This window comes from Cebus imitator, unplaced genomic scaffold, assembly GCF_001604975.1.
Source record: "Cebus imitator isolate Cc_AM_T3 unplaced genomic scaffold, Cebus_imitator-1.0 Scaffold17, whole genome shotgun sequence".
NCBI lineage: Eukaryota > Metazoa > Chordata > Mammalia > Primates > Cebidae > Cebus > Cebus imitator.
Genome location: NW_016107332.1, coordinates 7,149,977 through 7,172,480, shown reverse-complemented (window position 1 = coordinate 7,172,480; position 22,504 = coordinate 7,149,977). Strand labels below are relative to the sequence as shown.

Here is a 22,504-nt window from a genome sequence, read left to right as displayed (position 1 = left end):
AAAAAAAAAAAAATATGTAATAACTATGGCTTAATTTTGTGTTCTGTTAAACAATAATGTGAGTATAGAAATATGTTAAAGTTAGGAAATTCAGTAGCTTCTCTTCACGACATTGAATTTTATTATAATTGCCATTTTTTTCTTTTCAGACATTTATCATACATATAGAAGAAATGATAAAATGATTTCATTTGTGTAAAGATGTTTTTAAATAATGGGAAGAATGATTGCTAGAAGAGGAGAGAGAATGTTGTCAGACACACTTCACTACATAATCCAAAACTCAGCATAAATCTCTACATCCCTCAAATTTGTTTAAAGCTATTATAATTCATTGAAAACTACCAGAATGCTGCTCTTCCTGACTTTTCAATATTCTCCTTTACATATGAACCCCTTAGAAAGTAAAACCTAATGCCATGGATAGCTTAACTTGGATATGTGCATGATTTTTTTTTTAAGCTCATATAAAGTCCAGACTTAACAGTAAATGAAATGGATAGCATGATTTTCTAACTGGGTTAATTTATTTAATCATTACTTCAAGAGTCAGTAATTAAGCAAATACGTATAAATGCTAGGTTAGATGCTAACATAACAAATATCAGGAAGTCAAGAACCCAGTGATCCAAGATCTGGTATTTCTCATAGGGCAAATAATATGTTTAAGGAGCCTATAAATAGCAGCAAGTTTGTTCATGTCAATAGACTTTAATCGATGTTTATTAAACATTTTAATAATCCAAAATTGTCTGTAATGTATGCAGTTTTTCTAGGTACTTATGGTCAAAAACAAGGATAAATATGAGTGTATATCTATAATACATTAGTCACATTCAAAGGAAGAAATCTCACAAAATTATTATCATCGCTTTACAGACAGATTTACATCGCTTTACAGATTTGTTGAAAGTGTTTTTGTCTAATTAATTTGCATTGTAATTTATGTAAGGCACATTGTGTGATTGCCTTATTAGAGATTCTAATTGGAAAAATAACTATGTTACTGAATGGAATTATGTACATGTAACCATGACTTTCAGAACATGCCTATAATGAAGCTTTATATGATAATTTTAGGTAAACATTTTATATGTAAAAATAATGGAATTGGAAATAATGACTCACATTGAAGTACTTTGAAATGTCCAGAGTGCAGTTAAGAGGGGCAGAAGTTGCATAACTGTTCAGACATATTTACAATTTCTAGTATCCCATCTTTCCTTTGGAGAGGAGAATAAGGAAGAGAATACTAACTGGCTATCTCTAAAACATACAATCTTTGATGATGTTTCCAAAGTTAATAAAGCAAAAGAGCAAACAAGTGAACAAAAAACAAACTAATTTAGCATCCTTTTATCTCACTCTATAGTGTTTATACATGAAGCTCTATACCTCTACTTGATGCTTTTCCAAATGACTCATGGCTTCTAAACTAGAAAGACTGGCAATGTCATTATTAGAAAGTCTGCACTGTGAAGTGGTTGAGAGTATGAGCTGTGGAGTGGATGGCCTGCCTGTGTCACTAAAGGCTGTGTGATGTTGGGAAAGTTACTTAACTTCTCTGGGCCTCCATTTTCTCATCAATAAACTGGGAGGGCAGTTGCTCACAGGGCAATTGTGGGGATTTATGAGTTAACATAATTCTTGGTACACTGCGTGGTTTATTGTAAGAACTCAGCAAATCTTAGTTCTTATAAGGTTGAACCCCAAGGATGAAATGTCCTTTGAAAATCAAGCCAGATCATAGCAGAGGAAGAAATGGTTGATAAGTGAGAAAATGGTCTACCTCACTAATAACCAAGAAATTCGTATTAACCTGAATTTTCCACAATTGGAATGGTGTTTTTATTTATTAATAGTAACTATTATTGTAATAATTTGGGCCTGTGGGCACCTTCACAATGTTGGGGGTGCAACCATTTTGGATGACCTGCCTTGTCTGCTTGGCCAAACTTTAAATGTGGATACTCTTTTACCCAGTAATTTTACTTGTAAGAATTTCTCTTGTAGAAATACCCTCTAATATGCAATATGTGTGTGCACGCCTATATGTACACACATGCATATATCTGTTGATTGCCATATTATGTTAAATTAGGGGAAAATGCTTCTGATATAACATGGTGCCATAATTTAATGTAAAGTGAAAAATACAATTCGCTTATTTACATATAGTATGTGATCCCACTTTTGTGGGAAAAGTATGTATTTTTATGTGTGTGTTTTCAAGGGGTAAAAACAGTATGTTTAAAGATGAACACACGCAAAAACAGCAAAAGGTTACACAGAAAGATGCAGCCTGCAAACTCATACTCATGGCCATAATGTGTGTTGTCTCCTTTTGTTCAGAAAATGTTTCTAAACCATGCCAAAATTTTTTCGGATATCAATTAACATTTGAAGAATTGAAATGAAAACTCATGAAAACCATTTTATATAAAAGATATTGCTGAATATATTTATGGCATACAGAAAATTGTGACCTCGTGTCTAATGATAGACAAACAGAAAAGATGTAAATGTTTAGTGTAATATAGATTTGACTTATGAACACTGTCTCATGTTTTAAAATGTTTTGATAATTTTGTAAATTATCTAAGAAAAAAATCTATACAAACACATTTCCAAATCTATTGATGCTTATTTTTTTCTTCTTTTTAAATGTGATTATCTTTTCTATCTCCCCAGAGTTACTGGAGGTGAACTGTTTGAAGACATAGTGGCAAGGGAATACTACAGTGAAGCTGATGCCAGGTAAGTGACTTGCACTGGGCAAGATACAAGACTCAACATTGAAATAATATTTTTTCAGCATATTTCTTTACAAACGCATGTTTGTACAAGCAAATGTTTTAAGGGTCTCCTGGGTGATTCTTAGGAAAAAAAAATCTCTATGAATCTGGTCTATATTTTTATCTAGCATCTGTAGTTAGATTACATATTATTAAAAACAAGAAGAAAAAACAAACCAAAACACCCCACCTAATTGGAATGACTTCTGCTAAAGCAATATATTTTTAGTAAAGATCAGAGATCAAAGATTGAAATCCTTTAATCCCTAGGTAGCTTCTAGGTTGCCCAGTGCTAGCCAATAGTCACATGTGGCTATTGCAATTTCAATTAATTAAGATTAAATGAAATTAAACATTTATTTTTCAGTTGATCTAACTATATGTTTGGTGTAGCCAACTGCTTAGTACCCACAAGTGTCTATGAGCTACCAATTGGCCAGACCAGATATAGAACATTTTTATCATTACAGAAAGTTCTACTGAATAATGAATATCTAGTCAGAAAACAGAATGAAAACAGTCTCAGCAGTCTCTTTAAGGAACTATTATTAGCTAGTTAACTGGAAATTTTATTAAAACCCTTAGACCTCTGAATGAAAAATATTTATTCAAGTATTTAAGAGAGTTCAACAGTAATTTTTCCATCTTGTTCATTGACAAAATCTTCACAAAAGTTAAAAAGTAGGCTACGATTTTTGTCTCATTTGAAACTTCCTAGGCTACCCAAGGCAACGTTTTTGGAGTGGAGTAACATTAACCACTTGCTTAGCTATTAGGTAGACTGCATGGTGTAAATTTTTCTGTGTACTTACATATATTCTGTAACTGTCATTTATTTTTAAAAATCTGATCAAGAGTGATTGGCTCATTATTAGCAATGTAAATGAGATGTTAGGAAAATTCAGCTATTGACTCTGCCCCCACTCTCCAGCGTCATCAGAGCTTCTCAAGGCTTGCTAATCCCATTGTAGACTGATCCTCAACAGATGTTCAGCTGATCTTGAGGTTCCCAGCCCCTCCTTGCTCTCAGGGGCACACTTCTAAGTTTCTAATTTTTCTTCTTGGTTTAATGCACTGTTTATGCGATTTTGTGAATCTATCTGTACATGACTACGCTCTAATATTTTAATGGAATTTTTATGGCCAAAGTCAAGTAGAAAAGTCTGTGTAATTTATACTATGATGAGTGAATCATCACTTGCTCAGTTTACCCCAAATCCTCACATTAGGGTCCTGAAAGGGGCCTCAGGGAAGCTTTGGAATTAGCTATTTGGCCATTTGCCAAGAAGCAGTAATACTTTTAATCAAGGTACTAATCTAGGGTATTTCATTTATTTTGCCTTTTGAAGTTATGTTAAGCAGGCTGTTACTTGGTTTGAAAAATGCAGGATGAAATTAAAATAGAGACTTTTTAGTGCTAAAGAGCCCTAAGATATTTTTTAGGATAGGTCTCAGACAAAATCAAAGAGAAGAAACATTCCCTTTTAACTAGAAGCATAAAGAGGCTATTTCTCCACCAGATGTGGTAACCCACTCCCTAATCTCAGAACCTTGAGAGGCCAAGGTGGGAGAATTGCTTGAGCCCAGGAATTTGAGACCAGCCTGGGCAACATGGTGAAACCCCATCTCTACTAAAAATACAAAACTCCTCTGGGTGTGGCAGCACACACCTGTAGTCCCAGCTACTTGGGAGGTGAGGCTGGAGAATCACTTTAACCTGGGAGTGGTGCCTCCAGCCTGGGCCACAGAGTGAGACCCTGTCTCAAAAGAGGCTATTTGATTTGTCAAAAAAATTGTAAAACTTTTTTTACTAGTTCTCAAGAACTTAAGAATTGCATCCATTCTCACTAGTAAAAAATGGTGAAGTTCATTGAATATGTATCATTGTTTACTTCTTTATCTTCTGTTATTCCCAATATTTAATAATTTAATTGTTGTTTGAGAACTGTAAGAGAAATATTCCTAAAGAGTAGTAGAAAGTGAATATTATTGTAAAAGAAAAAAGATTCCTATGGTTTAAAAATAATGGCCAATACTCAAATAAGCAATGTAGTCAACAGCAATGAATATGAGACCCTTTTAGTGGTATTGTTAATAAGTGAGCTAGAAAAATCATTATCATAATCCATTTTTAAAATATTTACATTGTAATAAATCAGATGGTGATTGTTTTTTAATTCAAAATTTTTCTTTAGAATAATATTATTTTATACATTAAATGGTTGAAAATATTCTTACTAAATTGTTTGCTTCATCTTTCAATGAATAAACGTAGTTCAGGATATCATACTTGCATTTGAATTACACAGTGAACTTATACAAAATTCATCAGTGTGATATGTTCTACATTATTATATGTCAGATGACAGCTCATGGGGCCTTATAGTTGCCAAACAAGGATTTCTCCTCTCTACTTAGCTGTCCGTTTGACATCAGTGAACCTTTAATAAGAATATCATAAAATATGCATTTTGATATAGTATTAAGCAAAAAAAAAAAGTGTTTCTTCACTCAAGTGTATGAAGTGTTTTCATACACTGAAGTGTACGAAAAAAATGTTAACAATTACCAGCACTCCAGGGGATTTTAAATTTGTGTTTATTTATTCTTTGAAAGCTCCCTAGCTCTTCCCCAAAGTAATCTTATAATAAAAAGGGGTTTATTTTATTTATGGGTTTACTTTAAATTCTCCCTTTACTGTTGGAGACTTGCATTTGTTTTCCTGTTATGTACTTTACAAAAAGCAACGCTTCTAAGGTGAAATGGTAAATGTGTCCCTCCATTTTTTTTGACCCTTGTTTCACCTGCCACTTCATCTGTGTTTACCCTCTTGTTTCAACACCTGTTTAATTGTGACCTCAGATTTTAAACAGTTTAGATGTGTATAAGAAATATCTGGAAATCTTATATGTCTGAAGAATGTTCCCAGGACATTATGGGAATTCTTTATAAACTTTTCTTTCTGAATATGGAAATTTTACCTTCTTATACATGACTTAATTTGTATACTTAAAATGAAAACAACACAGCTCAAATTGTTTTGTCTGAACATGTCACAAATTCTATGTTGGATGTCATTTTTGTTAGAACCAAAATTAGCTTTATTCAGCATTATTCGATTCCCATGTAAAGCTAAAAAAAATGAAGAAATATAATTTTTGTTTGTTTGTTTGTTTCATTGGGACTTTCATTTTATTTCATATTCAATGTGATTATGTGCCTTTAAAATGTTCTCCCTTCCATTCTGCCCTTGTATCTTTGCAGTCATTGTATACAGCAGATTCTAGAAAGTGTAAATCATTGTCACCTAAATGGCATAGTTCACAGGGACCTGAAGGTCAGTATATGGAGTCAATAAATCTGAATCAAAGCAGTTTTATTTTTTTTTTCTGGGGAAAGGGCAGAGGGTGGGTATTTAAAATGGTTCCCTTGCCTTTCCCAACTTTTTTCTAAAATGAGTAAATGACGAAATGATAATGCATGATGCCTCTTCCAGTTTGCTCATCTACAGGCTAAATATACATCATAGCAAAAAGGGAAGAATACTAAAGAATACAACCTGTTAAGTTTCCAAGCAGTAAACTACCAAAAGGGGTTTGGGGGCAGGCTTTCTTGAATTGCCCAGCATTTGCCTGGAGATAAACTTGGCCTGTGATGTATGTCCGCCTGTAGATTTAAACACCACTTCTGTTCTGAGACCATGGGTTGCTGTAGCAGAACAACTGGTTACACATTGCTCCATTTGAGTCTGATGAACCCTTAGGCAAGAGATAATAATTGCCAGCTAAATTAAAGCACAAGAAGTTAATGATTTATCAAAAATTCATTAGGTATCTTAATTTAACCTTAATAGTACTGTGGCTGTTAATGTGACAGCTTTTAGAACAATATTGGAAAAATGGGAGAAAAAAGGGAAACAGTTTATGTGATGGGGTGGAGGCAGAACACAACAGCTATACACATTATTTTTGTGTTCCAGTTTATTTCCTGGAAGAATTTATAACCAGGAAATGAGCTCCTGAATGACATGAAATATTTTCAAAATGGATTTTTCTAGAACAAATGGATCCACATTCTGGCTCACATCTGGCAAGATCTGATTGTTCTGAGGTAGTAGTCACTCTACTTGAGCAATATGTTTACATGACTGAAGGTGGTACAATACAACTCCAGTTGTCTGCTAGCTCTGCACTTTAACCCAGTCTCTCTGAGGGTATACAGACAGTGAGTGTAAGCTTGGAACTAACACACGCCCCCTGGTGTTTGCATGCAGTCATTGCATTCAGCAGATCCTGGAGGCTGTGCTACACTGCCATCAGATGGGCGTGGTCCATCGGGACCTGAAGGTGAGTAATGCCTTTGGAGAAGATAAACCACCACACAGTTCCTTATGACTGTTCAGCTGCAATTATGCCTGTAAAGGCAAAAATATGAGCAATAAAGTTGTGTGGACTTATTCCAGAACATTACTCAGGAACTTTCCTTCACCGCAATCTCTCTTATTTCATCTCTAACACACACTTGAGACAAATAAATCTTGATTTATCCAGATAGAAATAACTTCCTAACATTAACAATAAATAGGATGCTTTATTTCTGCCCTCGTAAGGATGGATATAGCATTTAATGTGACTTTCAGTAGGGCTTCATGATCTCTTCTTCACTCTAAACTTGTTCTGTGGACATTGATCATTTTATATTCATTTCATATATGCCCAATATTATATAAGTAGTAAAATTACAAAGTGAGTAGAAGTAAAGTTATTAGGTGAAGTTTTAGCCTAAACAACTGTGTGCTAAAGAACCCTATTTTGAATTCTGACCTTCTCTTTCTTAGGACTAAGAAATTCTAAGAATTTTGAGGACACTGAGGCCTCTTAGTTTTTTATTTGTTTATATTCCTAAAAGCCAAGATATTAGTGTCTTCTAAAATTACAGATTAAAAAAATGCAAAACAAATTTAATCATCAAATAATATTTATGTAGCAAATAGATATGTATATCCCTATATATGAATTTTCATTTGAACGCCTACTGATACCTTTAAGACTTCACTCAGCTTCTGATACCCTGGAGGACAAAGAATTTTTAGATCATTTAGAAATTAAATAGTTCACAAGGAGAGCACTTTTTCATTAATTTTCTGTCTGCATCTCCCAGCACTCTAGTTTTACCTGTGGAATTTCAGCAAAATAGTGAAGGCCTAGAAATTTAAATGAAAAACTACTAGATGAGTAAAATAGCAAACGTGAGCACTGTATGGTTTTAATTCTTTCAAACTCAGCATTTTCTAGGCATTAGGACAAAGGTGGCAAAGGATGATTTAGAATGTTTGAAACTGTGTGCTTAGTGAGAGGAACTAGACTTATTTCTCATGTGCAGACTTTTCTGGTGATAAAAATTATAAATCCATATTTCCAGTCTCTCAATATTCTGGAAGACTGTATTGCTAAACCAATTACATGAAGATGTGATTTATAAGCAAAAAATTGCCTTAGTTTTCTGCAATCTTCTTTTGATTTCACTTAATACTGAGAGTTTTAAATTTCAAAGGCAAAGGTATGGTTAAGGGCATTTCCTTCTGAAAAGCCAACATTGGACTGTATATCTGCTAACACTTACCAAATGTACCCAGTAGGATAAAGCAAAAACAATGTATTTCTTTAAAAATTCTTGTGTTTTACAGTCACCTCAAAAATTCTTTACTGGTCATTTACAGACAGAGCCCCTTTTGTTACCTCTCATAATCTGCAGCACCACTTTCCTTTTAAGTGAACGTATGTGAACATGCACATCATTTGTGCAAATTTTTCAGATTCTTCCATAAATTTATTATTTGAAACATTCTACTCCATGTTATATAACCATAAGTGTACTTTAAAAGCCAAGTATTAAAAAATATGAATTCTCTTCTATGACTTTAAGGTTATATTTTGTGAAATCATAATATTGGACTTATCTAAGCATCTGGACTCAGGTGAGCCCTTCAAAGACGGGAACTTTAATAGAACAAAGAAGGAAAATATATTCTGTGAAGAAAAATATATTCTCTGACATATAAGCTAAAATCACTAATAAAACTTCTGCAGATGATTTTTAGGGAGGCTTACCATCAAAAGAAATAACTTGCAGCATTCCTCATCAGATTTCTTTAAAGCAGAGAAGGTACTTTTGCTCTCCATTCTTATTCTGATTCTAGGAGAGAACAGAAATGAACTTTTAAGAGAGCTTGTTATAATTTCTGTAGTTGTTGTCCTAGTTTCTGTCAAATTGCTGACTTGGCTGGATTTCAGTTGAGTCCATTTCATAAACACACTGAAAGAGTTCAAAACATGTGCATTAGAGGCAATTGATGCACCTCTTGAACGTATGAAATCCCTGGCTTGCTTTTGTGCCTTTTATACACATGATGTATACTTTGATAAATATATAAGCATATGTTGGCAGTTTTACTAATATAGTAAAGTTAAAAAGACCAACTGCTGAAATTTCTTATTACCATGCTTTAAGCAAAAAGTTGCCTTTATTATTCCTGTGCCATGTATTTTTGTGTTCATACACTAATTAATATGTTAATTGATCATGCACCATTGAAATGTTTGATGCACATAGTTTAATTTGTCTACATCAGTGAGAAAAAGAAACAAAGTAAATGTAATGTTTATAGTGATTAAAAGCATCTATGAGCATATAAGTGCTGTACAATTTGTATATAAGCCCTCTGGAACAATAGCTGTTTAACGTAATGTGATACTCCACAGTACCTAATATAGGGCCTTATACCTGGCCAATACCTGCGGCATATGCCTTCAATTTAGAAATGATGAAGGTCAACCAAAAGTACATCTATAATATAAAAGGCAGCATTAAATAAAATAGGTTAAGGGTTCATTAATATTTGAATAACACAAAGAAGATAAGTGTATCTTTAGAATAAAGATCACTATTTAGTTGAATAACTGGTGCTTATTGGGTCTCATTACACAGTGGGAAGTTAAGAGGACCTATAAACAAGTCTAAGGCACAACAGGAAATTTCAGGATGTCCCTGAAACAAGCAATAGGAGAAGAGTCAGGGTGGTGGGATATGAGCATCAAGAAGGTCCATCTGTCAGCACCAGGCAGAACCTAGTAGATACATGGACCACAGCATTTTGTCTGAGGTGCATCCAGTGGCAGGCCAATTAACATAGCTCTAGATAATATTGGGGGGATCTAGTGGTGCTGATATACAGTACAGTACAGTTCAGGGATGGGATTGTAGTCTTTGGGAGCGTTTAGATCAAGTCAGGATATTAATAATCAAAATGGAAAAAGATGCCATTTATCAAGCAGTTACCATGTACCCTACACTGTTTTATCATACAAATCTTCAGAAGAACTTTATGAGAAAGGCACTCTGATCATCCCCATGGTACATAAAGAAAAATTTAGCAACCACAAGTGAAAGAACTTAAGATCACTCACCTAGTAAGCTATGATTTATGCCAAAGAAATTTGGTTCCAAATCAGCATGCTTAATCACTACTACTTCTCAATTTAGTTAGTTGGATGAATTAAAAGCCTTTAGAGACCAAAGAATGGGTCAAAACAATAATAGGAAAATAATTTTGCTAGCAGCATTCAAAATTATTTGGGGAAATGGTTCTAATCTAAGTTTAGTGAATCAAAAGGTTAAAATAGTCCTGCTTATAGGTTTTCCAGAGATAAACAAAATCCGTATCATTAGGAATAAAGAAAATAAGATATAATGTAGAGTAGGGGGGCACCATAATTTGGCAGTAGACTGGTGTATGAAGTAAAACTTTTTCATTTAGAAAATCAGTAAGGTAGCATTGAACACAGCCTTTGAAAAATGAGACAAAGAATAATAAAATGCATTTGCCACATTTAATTAATAATTGCCACATCAAGACAATTAGTATTGGGTGCTTAAAAAGACAGATTATTTATAAGGAGTGGAGTGCCGTAACTCAGTGTTGGATATTTGTGAACTGGTGGTTTAAAGTTCAAATACAAAAAGAGAAGAACATATATTCATCAACTATTTCTTCAGCAGCTAATAAGGCTCACATTTTAAATGTGAGCATACATTACTGAACAAAACAAGAACAGACCTGTGTGCATGAAACTCTGCTGGCCATTGAATTTAAAAATATGTTTGTATGCCAGATGCAGCGGCTCATGCCTGGAATCCCAGCACTTTGGGAGACCAAGGCAGGGGAATTGCCTGAGGTCTGGAGTTTGAGAACAGCCTGTGCAACATAACAAGACCCCCATCCCTACAAAAAAATGTTTAATATATATACCTATGTGAACAGTGTATTGATGATGTTCTTCCCAGAAAGGAGGAAGTACATCAGACAAGTACTGCACTCAGGAAAGTATTAGGTCAAAGAGACGTTGCAGTAACAAATGACAAAATTTTTAATGTCACAAGGAATGAAGGAATGTCAGATCAGATATGTTTCCTCATTTAAGAACTTAGAGAATACAATTTCTATGACTCAGTTGACAGAATAAGTAAAAGGAGATAGTTATACAGCTATGCTTTTTCAAATAACTAAATTTCAAACAAAATAATAACATTTCTGCAGTTCAAATGTACCAGAAATGGTTACTAAACTACTTCATGGACAACAATCTGGATACACTTTATGCACACAACTGAATCTTTTAGCAAAAAATGAACACCCTGTGAATTGCCTGAGCAGAGAATGCTGCCCTTACTATTAGCCCCTAATCAGAAGAACAACATTATTTAATGGAAAAGTCACTGGATGGATGGATAGATGGATATGGGGGGGGGATTTTAATGAAGATAATTTGGAGATTTTCATAGAAATAAATAAAATTTATGACCAGAGAACAAAGGAATTAGTTTTCAGGGAAGGGGAGAGATGAGAAGTATTTAGTAAATCCTTGTTAACCATGGGTAGTTGGTAGATGTGTCAACCTGTGAAATTTATATTTTGAATGATTATAAAAGTCACAAATAGGATACTTTTCTCAGAGCCATGTTTAGATAAAAGTTTAAGGAGTGCATCATCTGTGTGTGTGTGTGTGTTTTGATATTTTTGAAACTAAGTATGTATTTGATAAATTCAGTAATTTATTTAGTCATTCCAGTGGTGTTTCTTTATTGAGTGCCTAGTGTTTGTCAGGCAGTGGAGAAGCTGTAGATAATTGCACTATCCCACTGGAGTTACACTGTGGTTCTTTCAGTCTACCCAACAGTGTATGCTGACAATGTAGCAGTAAATGAATAAACAGGAATGGAATACAGAATGATTCTTATGAATAGAAAGAGTACTTTCTAATTGCAAACTTATAGCATATACATCTACTGGAAACTCCTTGTACTAAGTAGATGAATTCAGGCATTAATTTCTTACAAAAATAAAAGCTAAAATCACTTATACATGTATATAAATGAGACAAGTGAGCCTGACATTCAAGCTTTTCAATTCATGCAAAACTAAAAAAATGTAGTTTATTTTGGGGAGCTTCATTTGCACCTTCTTTGGCAAAAGATAAGTGACAGAAAACACACCAAAGCAGAGAATGGTTTTCTGTTAAAAGAGTGAGATTCTCCAATCAAGGAAAGAAATTTTAAAAGACAATTTTTACTCCTTAAAAAATAATACCCAAAGGAATGTAAGAATTAAATAATATAGAATAATAAAATTAGTAATTTGATCTTTTCATAATCAAAAATTTAAAAAGAAGTAAAACACATGATTTTACATATATATTCCTAATGGTTGAGTCTTTTAGATGGTTATCACCTATGTGCGCAAATAAAAGCCTAATGTGGTTAATGCTAAAGGTGATTGCCTTTGCCAAATCCGTTTCTTAATAAAGATCATGATAATTGGTGAAGCAAGGTTAAAACTATGTTTTTTTCATAAGTTTTGGATATGGGTAGTAAATATTTTTGCGTGCTTCAAATTCTTCTAAAAACATCTACTGAATGGACTACCTTTTAAAAATAACTGTTTTTACACAATTGGAGGCATTTCTTTAGTATCACATCTTTAAAAGGAAGGAATTAGAAAATCTAACTTCAAGTCTCGGCTTCATCTTTTTGGGCCTCCCTACCTCATGTAGAAACTGAAGGTTTGAGTTACTTTATCTCCCAAGTCTCTTCCAGTTCTGAAAGTGATTCCAACAACCTGTCTGTGTACTTTCAGGCATTTGAACAGTTTCAAGAAAATCTTGAAAGATGTTGAAAGAAGTTGCCATTGTATTCATATGAAAGTACAGAACAAAACTTGCAAACAGTTGCTGCTCATTACAGCTGATATGCTATAAATGGTTGTTGACACTGAGACCAGATGTCATGGAAAATCCTGCATCATTAGGAAGCAATGGGGGTGGGGAAGGAACCTATGTGTAAGAATGTCTGTACACTCTATTTAAAAACCAACCTAGAAAGGGATTGCATTGTAAGAATCTAGAGATCCTCTCAATATCTAAAGACTAACATAATAGATTCCATTAAATTGGCATCATTAATAAAGACATTCCTCAAGTTATAAATATTAAATGATCTCCACAGTGAAATGGCCAGCTGCACTGGAATGTAATAGCTAATCACTAATGTGTATGTTGTCACCACAGAGGACAGAGCTCCTGTGATAAAACCCAGTGTGATTTTATCATTCCATAGAAACTGTTATGAGATATAATTTAGTACCCTTATAATGTTCATTTGAGAGAAGAAGGAACTAATTAGTTAACTCCAGGCATCTGTGAGTTGTCCAAGTCCACATAGGTAATAACAGCTAGAGCCAGGACATGAACCCAGATCTTCACATTCTTTCTAGATCATCACCCTGCCTGTTTCCCTCACAGTGCTGTGCTCCATAGTCAGCTAACTACATTAGAAAACCTGGGTTTCTGATCTTACCTGTCTGATTTCTGTCAGAAAATCAAAATAGTGGAGTAATAGCAAATAATTGTATAGTAGTGGTCTTTTCTAAGGAGGTAATCATTAATTAGATGAGAAATTCTACCCTTTCACCATGGGTGGACTATATCTGCAAATTATCTTCCTTTCTGTAGGCATTCAGAATTTAAACTAACCTTGCCAACAAAATTTGTAGTACAATATATTTTTAACTTGGAAGCTATATGAGTGGTATTAATTCAAGAAAATTAGAATAAATGTGTTTGTTCTGATTAAAATGTTGCTTTAAAAAATCTTAGTGATTAGGCCCCCCCACACTCTCACAGAACATAGTAGGAGGATTATTTAAACTAATATATACCATAGTTATATAGATATCAAACTTGTGTGATTATTCTTTATGTTTCATTAGAGCTGCCCTTTAACACAATCTTGTGATAAAATATTAAAAAGTAAATAATCCCATAAGCTCATCATCCTAAACTTTTAGTTTTCATTATATAATTTCATTTTAGATCCTAAATTTTAGTAATCATCCTAATTTTTTAATTTTCATTATATAATTCTGTATTTTAGCTTTGCCTAAAAATATACATAAACATGAAATCATGTTAGTCTCTTAATTGTTAAATCTACAGTCACGTTCAAATAGGCCTGCCTTTTCCTGTACATAACTGCAGCTGAACAGTCTTCATGAGTATAAGGTGCAACTCTGGTCCAGATGGATTTACTATTTTCTGGATGACTCACAAAGTTCCTACAGTGAGGCCTTCTTTACTTGTGAATATTTGCCCCAGTCATTCAGAGGTCATGCATGATAAAACTCCAAGGTGTTCCATTTCTTCTGAATCAGCACACTTGGTGCTTGAGGCATAATGCACACATACCTGCCCAGCAAGTTTTTCATTTAGTGATAAGAGCAAAAACACACTCAATTTTTTAAAAGTTTATTTACCAGTGATGTTGACAGTTGCTCAACAAACTTAGCACTTGACTTCAAATACCTAAAATGTGATTTCTAAAGTGATTGAAACTCTTGTGGTTGACAAATTAGGACAGATGTGTATTAACAGAAATCTCTGACATGCCAATGCTTTTGAAAATGAAGAAAGTATTAGAATCAGCTATTGCTTACAGTTTGATGTGGTTTTTCCAAGTTAATTATTCCACGATAATAGCTGAAACTTAACTTCTTGATCAAATTAGAAAATACATGAATGTGGTAGATCATAAACTTTAGTTACAAAAATAAAATGCCAAATGAAAATAATTTAACATGAGTAGATACTGTAGTATATTGATAAACAGAGTTCCAAAAAATTTCAAATGTTTGGTTTCACTAAAAGTAATTTCAGCATGAAAGTCTTTTATATTCTTGAGATATCTTCATCCCATACTCCAAATTAAATTATGTATTTAGTGTTGAGGTGGTTAAAAATATCTATCAGCCCACAAAATTAGAAAAGTTTTCTCACATTTACCAATCATCATAATAGTAATGAATCTGATGGCAGTGAGCAACTATAGCCTGAAGAAGTCTGGTACCTGATTAAAACTTACTCACCAACACTCTAATTTCTTTTAGATTTAACCTAATTTCTTCCAAGTTCCAGTTTTGGGTCTTTGCTAATTTGCATGGCTGGCTTAATTAATAAATTAGACACTGGTTTAGGCTGTGTTTACACAAGGTCAAAACAACCAACAGAATTGACTGATTTTTAGTAAGAAAAATATAGCCAATTTGATTTTTAAAGCATGACATTACTTGTTTATTAACATATAAACAAAATGAATTTGATTGACTGAATTTTAGATTTTCAGACAATCGTTTTGACACTTGTAGAGTCCATTGTTTCCCAACTTATTTCAGTCTGAGACACACCTCTAAATTCACTGGGTTTTGTCCTCAAATAGGAAGACTTTGAGCCACTCTCCCATATACATTCTAACCCAATATATTTATCGAGTTTGGAGTTGTATATCCTTAACTGTATATATTAACCAGGCTCCTTTTCCTGACCATCTTCATTTCTTAAAATCTGCAAAGGAGATTCATGGAAATTGAAGACTGGGACCTGGTGCTTATTCTCAAAGTACTAATGTGTCTTGATGCGTTGGTTGGGAAACAGTGGTATAGACACAGCCTTATACCAAGACTGAGTTATCAGCCCTTGCATAATGATAAATACCCGAGAAAATAAAAATATATCTTTCTCATAGTATTCTGAGATAGAAGAATAAATATATAAGTAATGCTCTGAATCTATTTCATACGTTGAAGAAATGTAAATTATGTTTAAAAAGCTGGCTTATAAAGAAAAAAGCTGACTATAACATTTGGCAAATAGTAGTATACTCTTTCTGTCTTTAAGAATAAACAGATTCTTAAAGACAGCAATTTTAATACATAATTCAGAGTGAGTATCCAAAATTTGTACCAAAATTGTTTGGAAACATTGAGGAATCAAAATCACTACATTTGGGTCCAAACTCTTGAAGTTAACTAGGATTTAATTTGCACAGTTTCATTTGCCAAATGTCTGTAGATTGGTCCAACTCGTTATTATTTTGCCAAGTTTCCTTCTGCTGAAAATGTCTGTGTTCTGTCAGGCTTCTAAGTCAATGTCCATGGCCAAGTCTGAATCCTGAGCGGTCCTTGGAAACATGTGAGCAGGTCAAGACAGGTGCTCTCATTCATTTGATCCCTCCCCAAGTGTTTTCTCTCTTCTACCCAGTATCTCCCTAGGACAGTTATGCATCTGTCTGAAGCCTGCACACATGATAATATTTAATCATTTTCTAACCGCATTTTCCCTGGGATTTAGGAATGGCAGTCTCCAGGAGAGATGACAGTGCATGAATTTTTTCCCCCTAATCCTGTAAAATGTTGTTAGTTTTGAATAGTCTCTTAAAATACGTTCTCACTTCAGTCTCTCTTTTTTTTTTTTCTTTCTAAATAAAGCCTGAGAATTTGCTTTTAGCTAGCAAATCCAAGGGAGCAGCTGTGAAATTGGCAGACTTTGGCTTAGCCATAGAAGTTCAAGGCGACCAGCAGGCGTGGTTTGGTGAGTACGGCCTCTCCTTCATACTACCTGTAGTCTTCTGGCTTCCGACTTCTGGCTCCTAATCCCACTTCCTAGCCAAAATAAAATGGAAATGTTCATCCTAACAACGATTTGACTAATTTTAAGATATTGTGCTTTTATAAGCACTTAATTTTATTGACATGAAAGGGTATATAATCTAGAAATAATTTAAGGGAAAATAATGGGAGAACAACAAGACATACATTTTTTTTTTTTCTCAAAGGATGGGTGAGAAAGTGGATTATGTAGTAAGAACTAATTAGAGGATTACAACATTCAGAGAGTACTTTTTTTATTTGAAAGAAAGTTGATTGTTTACATACAACCTCATATGAGGCCAAAAACTGCTATGTAAATACTAGATGCTCAAGAAACACAGGATATTTCATATATGATAATTTATGATTTATGAATTAAAGATTGTTTAAAAATTATGAAGCATATATGTGTGATTGTATTTCAACTTAGTTATTTTATATTTCTTCAACATACCAGTTTCCTGTCAAAAATTCTGATAATTTGAAAATTTTTATATGATGAAATTTCTGCTTCTTTACAATTAAGGAAGAAATTAAATCTAAATTAATTTATAGTATTTCTAACCAAACTTATGTTTTGTTTTAATATTCAGCCTGAATAAATTATTTTACCTATTAATTTTCTTATACCTCTCTCTGCCATTTCCCAATATCCAACCCACTTCTCATGTAGAGTTCTAAAATATAACATTTCCCCAAGCCTGTCTTACTTCTCTTCTGACTTTCAGTGTGTTGAGGTTATTTTTTAAAATGTCCTTCACTTCTGATTTCTTTTCCTCTGAGCAACAACAACAAGTAGAAAGAGGACTAACAACATGCAATTTCTTTTGTTTTATATGCAAATGCTTTTGTGTATCCCCAACTTACACATCTCCCAAGATGTACATCTGGCTTGCAGGATTCACCACATCTCTCTTAGCTGCCCCAGCTGCTACTGGGAGTTGATGGTGTGCCAAGCCTTACTGGCAGCCTAATGTGGGACCCCAGTTTCTGCTGCCCATCCTGTTTCAGTAGTACCTGACAGTTATTCTTGTTCGAAGTCCCTTCCATGTTTAATATTACCTTTTACCTTGTTTTTTTACCCTCCAATCCCAAAAGAACTTAATACTTGCAAACATGTCATTTGGTTTGTAATATTTTAACATTTTAATAATCTTATTCCCATTAACTGCAAACCGAAAGAAGGTAGGACTAGATTAGATCTGTAAATTAGAGATTCAGATGATTTCTGTATCCTGGAAAAGAGTATAGTTAACATAGAAAGAATATATTGCAACAGGAGTTAGGGGTTGAACCAGAAGTAGTGAAGCTATCACAGAGATGGGCAAAGCAAATACTGGGCATACATGTGTTAAATAGGAAGTCCTGACCCTTGAGGACCTGAAGCTTTTGTATCAATAACTATTTACCATTCAGGGTGGGAGTATCTTAACATAGGAATGTATGAGGTGCTGTGGGAACACAACAGGAAATACAAAGACCTGCTTCTGGAGAGAGGTTCAATAATTAATTGCCTTTACAACTATGGTTACCTAGGGGATACATGGGACTTTGTTCACCATCATGCAAGGAGATTAAGGCATTCCAGACAGAGGGATCTGCACATGGAAAGGCTCAGAGGCATGAAACTATTTTTTCTATTTCAATAAAACAAGAAGTTTGATATAGCTAAAGTATACTGGGGTGAGTAGTGCTTAATGAGGCAGGAAAGGATTTTATGGTTTTTTGAAGGGTTTGGGTTTCACCTTAGAGGTTTTGGAACCGGTGAAACATTTTTAGAAGAGAGGGACGTAACTGGGTATATGTTATTTAATGATTTCAGTAGAAGTATAGAAGATGGGCCAGGAGCAGTGGCTCATGCCTGTAATCCCAGCACTGTGGGAGGCCAAGCAGGGCAAATCACCAGGTCAGGGGTTTGAGACCAGTCTGGCCAACATGATGAAACCCCATCTCTACTAAAAATACAAAAAAATAGCTGGGCATAGTGGTGGGTACCTGTAATTCCAGCTACTTGGGAGGCTGAGGCAGGAGAACCACTTGATTCTGGGAGGCAGAGGTGTAGTGAGCCAAGATCATGCCACTGCACTCCAGCCTGGGTGACAAAATGAGACTCTGTCTCAGAATAAAAAAAATAAAGAAGATGACTTAAGGATAGTTAATCTGAAAGCAAGGACCCAGTTAGGCTAAGGCAGTCGTTCAAATTATGCATGATGATAGCTTTGACTAGGAGGATGTAGGAGCAAGCAAGTTCCAAATAACACACAGAGCAGACAGGAAATATGAACTCTAAGAGAATCCATTTAGAAAACATGAAAGTCCCAGACACTGGGTTCAAAGACAGGACTCAAGTCCTGTGTAGGGCAAAGCAGGACCCCCACTTCATGAAAGACTTGGGGTATGAGGCAAGATACAAAAATGGGGACTTAGGCCCAAGGATATAAGTGCCAAAAATTAGTATAAGGTGATGACTGGATGTCAGGAGTAAGACAGAAGCCTTTGTTATGAGGTCTGAGGCTCAAATTAACTTCAGCAGCTATGTTTGGCGATTACAAGAATGTTGGAGTCAAGCTCCTTAAATCTCTTCTGTTTTTGAGCTTAATGTTTTATCTCCTCTGCTAGGTCACATATGGTTTGAGAACAGGGCTAGATGTAGTGGGAAAATTCTACTATTTGAATCAGAATATATGAATTTATATCTTGGCTCTGATTCTTAACAGCTGTATGATTTTGAGCAAGTCACTTTAACTCTGTGCGATCACTACCCTCTTTGTAAATGGGATAATAAACACTTCTTCACAGGACTGTTGTAAGATTGAGTGACATCGTCTATAGGAACCTGAGTGAGCTATAAAAGATGTTCAGTAAGTTTTCAAAACTGTCTTGGTATGAAACAATGACATAGTTCTTTGCATATTCAGTGAAAGTTGTTTAGTGAATCAGTGAGTAGAAGACTGAATATTAGGTCAGTAAAAGCAATAGCATTCGAATAAAAGTGCAGAGATTTTCAAATTGTTACTGATATCTAAAAACAAGCTCATCCCAAAGAAACAATGACAGCTCAGCAATGAAATTTCCACTTCATAAGTATGGTGCTATCAACAATTAAGTTATTGTTAAGGTACCTATTAGAGTAATAACTTTTAAAAGAAGCAACATCCTAAGTAAATCAGTATTTTAGAAGTATAGAAAAACATAGTATCTAAACTTCAGAGAATATACTTCTTTTCTCTGTTTCTTTTCTCAAGTTCAAGCAAATCTTCATGGTTACCTGAGGGAAAAGGAGGCATGTGTTGTTCTTCATTTCTTTCAGATGAACTGCAAGATATATTTTAAGTATTAGAAGTAAAGGCATGTTTTAATAATGAATGACCTGTTTTGATGTTTATTCATTATTATCTGCCATTATAGTCCCATATATTTTGACTGACTAATTTTATCTTTTAAAATGTAATATCAGTGTTTAGGGAGAAAAATATTTATTATTTTAATTTTTATAAAGAGCAGGACTCTTTCTTCATTATGTGAAATACCAGAGCTTCAGGCGCTTACATCATTTTATTTTAATAAATATACAAGGTCTATTACAAATAAGATAAAGATATAATATATATACAAAGCAACATAATAGATAATACAAAGCATAATGGAAGATGTTTATTGTGTTTTCTGTTTTAAAAAAAAATTATCTTTTTTTTTTTTTTTGCGATTGAGTCTTACTGTGTCACCCAGGCAGAAGTGCAGCGGCACCATATTGGCTCATTGTAACCTCCATCTCCTGGGGTCAAGCAATTCTCTTGCCTCAGCCTCCCGAGAAGCTGGGATTACAGGTGCCAACCACCATGCCCAGCTAATATTTTTCTTATTTTTAGTAGATGTGGAGTTTCACCATGTTGGCCAGGCTTGTCTCCAACTCCTGACCTCAGGTGATCCGCCCACCTCAGCCTCCCAAAGTACTGGGATTACAGGCACGAGCCACCATGCCCAGCCAAAAAATTATTTTTCAAGTTCAAACATGTTTGTTCTTTCCCATATTTACTTTTCACTTTCTAGCCTGCTCTCTTAGTTTTGGCCAGTGGGATTACTGGCCAAAAATGGTAGAAGTAAACACCCTGTCAATACACTTGATAAGATGGCTAGAAAGTTTACCAAAAAGAAATATTCAGATATATTCTGTTTCTCTTATGGAACTGGACATGTTATTTGCAATACCTTTCTAGCATTTTTGTTGTTGCTAGAAAAAAAAAGGATAACTACCAAGATCTTGGTTCATAGAAGAATTACTTTGCTTGGTTGCTCTTATGTCTCTTTTTAAAGATATTAACGTGTCTCTTTTTTAAGATATTAAGGTTCTTTTTATGCCATTAAGTGACAATGGATACATTTTTAACAATCAGTAATTCTCTTTTCTCTTTATGTTATCTATTTTTATATTCCTATTGATTTTTCAAAGTAAGAAACATATGCTATTCCTAAAAAAGGCAAGCTCTCATTACTTTTCCTTTTGATGGAATGTATTATGATAATCCTAGACAAGTTTAATTTCCCACAAAGAAGGCCTTATCTGTTTCACCCCCCATGTCTATATTTATGAGGTCACATTGTACTGCACATTGTTTCCTAATGTCCATGCGTCTAGATACATGCTTCACTATTCTTGAAATAAGGACCCCACTGGTTGTGACTAAGTAAGAATGAGCATGATGGTATTCTCTCAGAATTTTAGTCTCCATAAGAGGTTTGTAATAATTTACATTTTAAATGATCTTTTCATTTCTTACTCACTTCCTTATCTTAGGGAAGCTTAGGAGAAATATTGTTAACATTTCCTATTTCTGGCTATATATTCTACGTTATTGAAATCATACATTATTAAGGGTTTATTGATTTAGACAGCAGAGTACGGATTGTATAGAAAAGAATGGTTGAAATTCAGGGTGAGAAGGGATCACTGAGAACTGTATGTAGCTAAGGAGAGTTCTAAGATGGAAATAACTTAGAGCCACTCTCTGTTGGAAAACAGGTAGAGAAAAAATATTTAGGATTCAAGGAACAGAAAAAGTAGTATCAAGAATGACAATGAGAAGTCCATTTTTAAAAGACCTTAAAAGGATTAGTCAGGTCAAGGGCCCAGAAGGAGAATGAATTCATGTTGGATGAATGAAGGGAAACCAGATGATAGAGGATCTGAAAGTGCACACTGAGGACATTGGATTTAATCTGGACTTTAGCAATCAGCTTCTGATTGGAGTTTCAGTGCCTGTCAACTCTAGAGGAATTAGAGAAGGACAGTGAGAGTGGAGAGGACAGAAGCACTGTCAAACTGTTCTCTTTCGCCATCTAGTTTTTCTCATGACATCTCCTTCTTAAGCTAAATGTCTAGTTGATACTTGTTCAATAGTGATTTATCTGAATATTTCTGCATCTTCTCTTTAGTTGCCAGTTACAAGCACATACTGATTATTTATTAGTACAGAGTGAACTCTTTGATATATTTTGGACTTACCTCTTTTCCTGGTGAGTTCTCCATATTTCTTTTCAGGTGTAGTTTTAACTCTCATATACATAAAGGACAATAAGAATTGCTAATCAAAAGTGGCCTTAACAGTACACAGTAACTTTGCAGCACAGTAGGTTGGCCTTCATATCTGGAAAAAAGATGTATTTTTTTCAAATG

At 34.3% G+C, this 22,504-nt stretch overlaps 1 protein-coding gene across 32 annotated transcripts in view; it reads left to right on the top strand.

Annotated features, from left to right (window-relative positions):
- Positions 1–22,504, top strand: part of CAMK2D (calcium/calmodulin dependent protein kinase II delta) — a 313,396-nt gene that overhangs the window by 215,187 nt on the left and 75,705 nt on the right. For 20 of the 32 annotated variants that reach the window (XM_037732181.1, XM_037732122.1, XM_017510284.2 and 17 more), the window contains 3 exons: positions 2,692–2,757; positions 6,060–6,132; positions 16,669–16,771. In XM_037732181.1, the coding sequence (XP_037588109.1) occupies positions 2,692–2,757; positions 6,060–6,132; positions 16,669–16,771 (242 nt within the window). Of the gene's footprint in view, positions 1–2,691; positions 2,758–6,059; positions 6,133–7,068; positions 7,142–16,668; positions 16,772–22,504 lie in introns of all 32 variants that reach the window. The other 12 variants (XM_037732133.1, XM_017510373.2, XM_037732118.1 and 9 more) reach the window with 1 other exon arrangement.